Raw genomic sequence first — 7017 nt, forward strand, 5'->3', positions numbered from 1 at the left:
TGTAATTGCAAACTAGTCAAAAGAAACTGCAGATGCTAGAAATCCAAAACAAAAACAGGAATTGCTGAAGAAACTCAGCAGGTCTGGCAGCATCTATAGAGAGAAAGCAGAGTTAACATTTCTGCTCCAGCGAACCCAAAATGTTATTTCTGCTTTCCCTCACAGATGCTGTCAGACCTGCTGAGTTGCTTCAGCAATTTCTGTTTTTGTATGTAATTACAAACTGGTGTTTGCCCTCTCTTGGAGATAGGTCTCTACAGCCAAATACAAAACCCAAGTGAAATGTCATTGCAATGATGTACAGCCTTCTTATATTGTGTGTAACAGGAACAGGAAATGTCAGTAAGATAGATCGGATTGAAGCCTCACAGATGTGACATAAGCATGTGATATCCAAGACTGTGTACAATAATTCAAAGCCCCTAACAGAAGACATTTGTTCCACTTTTTGTTGTGCACCATGCAATTAAACATTCCATCATGGTCAAGAGTAATGGACCAGTGAGTATTATAGAGGAACCATTGAATGGAATATAGAATCACAAGGGCCAAAGCAAACCAACCCAAGCTTTGACCAGTTCCCAATGAAATATCAACCATAAAATGTCAGTAATACCTACAAAACCAAAGTCAAGTATCTGAGAAACACAGGCAACTTGCATTCTCAATTCCTGACACAGTACAATATCAGAACGGTGCTTTCATTATTCACTGCACAAACCTTTTTCTCTAAGCCTTTCCCAATGTCTAATTCACTTAAGTTCAGAAGTTTTTGTTTATGGGGGTGAAGCTCAGTTCCTAGAGTATCTGAACTAGGAAATTCGACTGTGGTAGTGGTCAATGCTTTAAGATTAAAAAAAAACACAGAATAACCTGCATTAAATCCTCAAACCTGTAGAACTGTAGGGTTATCTCCAGATCCAATTAGGTAACGTGGATTACTCCAAACAAGATCAAGAAAGATGGCCTTGTCTCCTTTTTCAACAGCCTTCCGCAGTTTGGATGTTAAATCCTGAGAGCGTGGGCTTTTGAAACTGTTGGCTCTCTCCCTATTGGTGCTTTCTACTTCCATAGAACTTGCGCCATCTACCGACAATACAAATAAGCAGAATAACCTCAACAAACATACGAATTTAATTGGAGAAAAAAGTACGCAACAAAACTGTTCATAGATTAGTCCATCGTATGCTGAAGCAAAACTCAGCTTTCATTACTGCTTTTTAAAAAATACGAAGTTGATTTATTTGGTCATACTATCTCAGCATTCTTTGGTTAGGTTTTAAGTGATATCGCAATAACTGAGGACAAGGAAAATTCTTAATTTTGATCCTTTGTTTGAACAGTGAATGAAATGGAGAGATTACATTTTTGACCAATCTAAATTTTATGCAATGATCAGCGTGTAGACACTGCAAGAGGAACAGGATCAGGATAATCAAGATATGCAAGAGAAGCAAAAAAAAAATAAATTCACCTTTATTTCCCCATTATCAGAATCCAACCTGTCAAAAATTAATTAATACTAACTGGGAACAATCTTTTATCCAAGTAGAGTGCAACTGTTGAACGGTATTTTGATCTCAATATTCATTATCAAAAGGTTTCAGTATGTCGCCCCTCAAGGTGTACTAACCCTCCAGTATTGTGCCCACATGCTCGTTCTACATTTGAGAATCTGGGCGGTAACTGTTGCTGGCTATTTGACCAAGAGTTAATTGAGAATTAGGATAAATCTGCTGCTAGATTTGAAGGGAGGGATTGAATGAGTGAGTATGCATGCAAGAGAAAGTAAGCAAATATTTTAATTGATTTAACACCTTCACATCACACATGTGCAATGTGCAAATCAGATACGTCTAATAATAATGTTTAATGATAGTGTGCTACAGCTTGAGAAGAGAGAGATTGATATTCAAACTAGCATTTACTGAAATACAAATTGCAAACTATCAGTAACTACCTAAACCAGTATAAAAATCTGAAAAGTTACAAACTTTTAATTTCACTTTTTGCTTTCATTGTGGATTTATGAAGAAAGTTAGGACAGTGGAACTAGTTCTCCAATACAGTATTTATTTCCAGAAAATTATCAAACCAGTTTTGTTAATATGAAAAAAATCAAGAAAATGTTGAAGTCATAGGGATAGCACAAAACTTCCAAAATCCTCAAGAAATTAGTTGACAACAATTTACCTCTATTACACATCACATTGGCTTTCAATGGCGATACACATGCAGCTGACTTGCTCGGTGAGGGGAAGTAGTCATAAATCCCTCTGGCAAATTTTTCTGCATCTTCTCTGTTTGTGAAAGCTTTGAACCGAGACCCTTTCATCAACTTTACAGCTTGAAGAGCTTCCTTCTTATCCACATATACATGTACTTTGTCTGTTTAGGTAGGAAAAAATAACAATTACAAAACAAAGGGACTCACCAAGTGAATGCTCTTGCACAGGAAATACCAGTCACAACAACCAATATTGCCACATCTTTGAAACCATATTTACTACCATTGAGATGAAAGACATTGGATTAGGGAAGCATTTTCCATTTTGGGATTGTTAAGCTATTTATCTTAATAAGTATACTATCATGAAGGCCAATTTAGAAGTAACAATATTTATATGTAGTTATTATTTTGCTTGCACATGACATAATAAATAGCCACCTGCCATTATAGATAACAGTATAGAAAATTTTAAATCCAAAAGGAGGACTTAGTATTCTGACATAAACGAATGGTAGTTAACTGGCCTAAGCTCCCAATCGCCACCTGCTGGCTCCATGGAGAACTTCCAGCATAAGAATCATTCAGCTACCCTGCCGTAACATTAACAAGCTGACCTGAACAAAATCATGACTATGTACCAACTCCTTCCATTTAAGTTTCCAAAATGTTCAACTGATTAAGGGACAGTTCGTTTTGCGCTGTCCCACAAACAGTGGGAATGAAGCACTCAGGATGGATAACATTCAATGCCTTCAATGCTCTGGTTGCTCAGCAAGTGGCAGGAGTTCTAACACAGTAAAGGGTGTAATCTCAAAGTATTCTCCCAATATATAATTTGCAGCTGATCCTCTTTAATGAGGCAAATTTCACAGCCCCACAGGAAATCTATTCTCCTTCACTGACAGGAGTTCTGGGGTTTTGGGGTGTTAATTGCTTGAAGGAAGGGAAAGCCTCCAAACCCTGTTTAGTTATTATCATAAATACATTGCAAACCCAAATTAGCCTTAAAATCAGATTACATATGACCCTGTTATAAATCCACCAGGTTGCAGTTAAAAGAATCGTGGCAAGAAATATCAGAAAACATTATTTTCCCTTCCCTTGCAGAAACATTTCCCTAACTCACCCCCAGCAAAATCAGGGTTAATGTTCCTATCCTCTTGCAATACAAGTTATCATTGCCTCGGGATCCTACCCTTGAAGTCAAGTCAAGCCACACCAATCCTGGTAAGATGAATTTGAAGATTGCATTGCATTTCAAACTATAACTATAACTGTGACACTGTTTCAAAATAAGTTTCTTTAAATCATAATTAATTTCAAAATAACATAACCGTTGAACTCTTTCTCTCAAGAAGGGCGCAGGTAACATTCTCCAGTCGAGATCCGATTAGTGCTACATTTCCTTCATCTGCAACCTGATGGCAAACTCTGTTCCCGTGTAGGGATTACACTTTAGCTGGAATTAGTGGGATTTGCTCCTAATGTCATGCCACTCATAATATCCAAGGGTTAAAGTCCTTGGCCACAAAGGTGAAAGGTCCTAAGTTTGATCCAATTTCAGTGCTGACTTATCCAATTTCAGATGGTAGGGCAGCAAGTCACGAAAATTAATCTCAATTTTTCCAATTAAAGAGAAAAGAAATTGGTGCTGTATGGCTCCTCGAGCAGGAGGAAGGTAGAAAGTAGAAATCTCAGGCATCATGTTGCTGAGTGGTATAACATGCAAGGTTGGTGCCTGGGATGGAGCACTTCAGCTGTGAAGACAGGCTGGATAAGCTCAGGGAGCTTTCTTTGAAAGAGAGGTTGAGGGGGTGACCTTTATAGAGGTGTATAAGATTTTGAAAGGCAGAGACAGTGAAGAGAAAGCAACAGCTCCCCTTAAAGGGTCAATAACTAGAGGGCATAATTTTAGAGTAAAGGCAGGAGGTTTAGAGGGGATTTGACAAAATATTTTTCACCCAGTGAAAATCCACAGCAGTGAGGGTGTGGATTACACTGCCTGGGATGGTAGGTGAGGCAGAACACTTCAGAACCTTTTAAAATAACATGGATGAGTACTTGAAATGTCATGTCATTCAAGGCTATCTGCTTACTGCATTAAAAAAACCAGTAAGCAGGTATTTTTAGTTTAGGTATTTTTAGCAGTCTGAAGGGCCTCTTCTGTACTATATGAATCTATAGATGAAGAATGATTTTATTGAAGCATACAAGATTCTGAGGCTGTTTGGAAGGGTAGATATTGAGAAAATGCTTCCACCTCAAAATAGAGCACACACTTGCAGAACAAGGGGATGCTTATTTAAAACTGGGGTATGAAGGAATTTATCTCGGAGAGTAGTGAATGTCTGCAATTCTCTACCAAAAAGAGAGCTATTCAAGCTAGATCACAAAGTATTTAAAGAGGAGAAAGATAGATTTTTGAAATATTAGAGAGTTTAGAACTATAATAAGATGGCATGAAAAGAAGGGTTTGATGCATGAGATAAATCTATGATCTTGTTGAATGATGGGGCAGGCTGGAGGGGCTGAATGGCCTACCTCAACTGTGAGGGATTACATTCTTAGTCAATTCTGAAGCCAATTCAGGAGGACAAGTCAATATTTTAAGCCTGTCAAAAGTAAGATTTTGTGACAAACTCAACTACTAAATATAGGACATTACATGAATTTCACATCTATCTGAAATTTATACTTCTGATTACAAAAGCCACTTCAGTAAAACAAAATTAAAGTGACTTTGTTCTGAGGTACTGAAGGTTTAGCTTGACAAATCACAACAAACACCAAGTTATCTGTGGAACAAGTATAACTTCATCTTTTATTGTTTCATTTCCACAGTAAATGCTTTGAGTGTATTAACATAAAAGCAAAGCTAAGGAATTATCAGCATAAGTGTCAAAGCTAAAATGAATAAATACTGCTCAGCCAATTCTGTGCTACCAACTCATTGAAATTAATCTCACCAGAGGACAGCGTGTTGGTTCTGACAAGATCCATGTTACACATTTTGTCAGATAGGATATGTTGATGTTTACTTGCCCCACTACTTCCTTGCCTATCACACACTTCCAGAGATTCCAGTCCTTTCTGCCTGTCTGAGGAGGATCAGTTTCTCACTTGCTGGGGCGTAGGCTGGGATTGCTCAAGGAAGGTATAAAATCACAATGTGATCTTGTCTGTTGCAAGTGTAGGAATATAGGCCTTCATAACAATGATATATAATTTCTTGTTAAGGTAAACAGGGTAATCATGAGGTGCTTGTTTATCCCATAGGGGGTGCTGCTCAGGCACCATACAGGCATATGTTTGATGGCAAAGGTCACTTTATTGGAAGTGTCAATCCTCTTCTGGAAGATCCTTCTAGACAGAAGGATATACACCTATTACCTTGGTTCCTTCAGTTGGCCTCCTAACTGCACATCACTTTTCAATTAGGGCAGCCAGCTCTATGCCGCTACACCATTGTTCCTGAGCTATGAGGCATTCAGATCTGTCACAGCGGGAGATGTTTCAGAATTTTGACACCCCATGCCAAACTTCAATTTGACAAGGGGAATACACCTACATATGACTTTTTTAAAAACGTCAGCTAGCCATAGCACTCCAACTATGATATGGTCGCAGAAGAGTACAGCCTTAGTCCAATAACAAAGAGAATAAAAAGACAATTATGAGGCATTAGCACAGTATGTGCATCATCATACATAGCTGCATCTATGAAAAATCATCAGGAATGGGCAAAAACTAATGTAACAGTTTAATCACGAGCCAGATACAAGCTCAGAAGGAGACCAAAGTCTCTTAAACAGGGCTGTGAGGAGGATGGGGCAATAGACCACCATCACTTTAAAATATCGCAGGATATCAATGAGACAGAGACAAAGGTATCCTTTCTAAATAGTCAAAGACTGGACATATACTGTAAGGTTTATGTCAGGATCCCTCAGATATCCTAACACAATGATTAGATGGGATTTGGCCAGGAACTTTAAACTTCCAATGGGCAATTATCCTGTGTCTAGAACCCTCGCAAAGAAAAGCTATTCTACTCTGAATTAGAGTCAGTGACTTGCTTGTTTGGATAGTTGCTCAGCTCTGAAAGTGAAAGTTACTGCAGTGACCTCAGCCAATACAGGATTTGAACACTGCATCATAAACCAGCTGTCCAGGCAACTGAGTTATCAAACCCTCTAACTTCTGTATAACTATAAAATCAACTTCTCTTCCATCATTCTGTTATCCTTCCATCACCTCACCCACTTCCTTTCAATCATCACATGGTCTGAACCAACCACCTCCACCCAACCAAACTAATCCTTGCCCCACCAAGTGACCACCCTTCAAACTATTTCTATGGGTGAGGCCAGAACACTCAAAATATTCTTAAGCAGGCAGCCCTGACCATAACTTTGTGATTTGTTTCAGTAAGGGCACAGTTTAGCGAGATTGACTACCAGGTTGAAAACAAACAAAAAATGTATTCACAAAATTATACAATGAAACATGAAGAATAGAATAAAGAACTCAGTCTATCCAAACTGGACTTAAGCATGTTGTTGGGAGAAAGTGAGGACTGCAGATCAGAGCTGAAAATGTGTTGCTGGAACAGCGCAGCAGGAAAGGCAGCCTCCAAGGAGCAGGAGAATCGACGTTTCGGGCTTAAGCCCTTCTTCAGGAATGAGGAAAGTGTGCCAAGCAGGCTAAGATAAAAGGTAGGGAGGAGGGACTTGGGGGAGGGGCATTGGAAATGCAATAGGTGGAAGGAGGTTAAGGTGAGGGTGATA

At 38.8% G+C, this 7017-nt stretch overlaps 1 protein-coding gene across 4 annotated transcripts in view; it reads right to left on the bottom strand.

Annotated features, from left to right (window-relative positions):
• The window catches only part of ankle2 (ankyrin repeat and LEM domain containing 2), a 56739-nt gene that overhangs the window by 31554 nt on the left and 18168 nt on the right, over window positions 1–7017 (bottom strand). For all 4 annotated transcript variants that reach the window (XM_043715432.1, XM_043715431.1, XM_043715430.1 and 1 more), the window contains 2 exons: window positions 2194–2388; window positions 893–1086 (listed from right to left, as the gene is read on the bottom strand). In XM_043715432.1, the coding sequence (XP_043571367.1) occupies window positions 893–1086; window positions 2194–2388 (389 nt within the window). The remainder of the gene's footprint in view (window positions 1–892; window positions 1087–2193; window positions 2389–7017) is intronic.

Source organism: Chiloscyllium plagiosum, chromosome 25, assembly GCF_004010195.1.
Source record: "Chiloscyllium plagiosum isolate BGI_BamShark_2017 chromosome 25, ASM401019v2, whole genome shotgun sequence".
Taxonomy (NCBI): Eukaryota; Metazoa; Chordata; class Chondrichthyes; order Orectolobiformes; family Hemiscylliidae; genus Chiloscyllium; species Chiloscyllium plagiosum.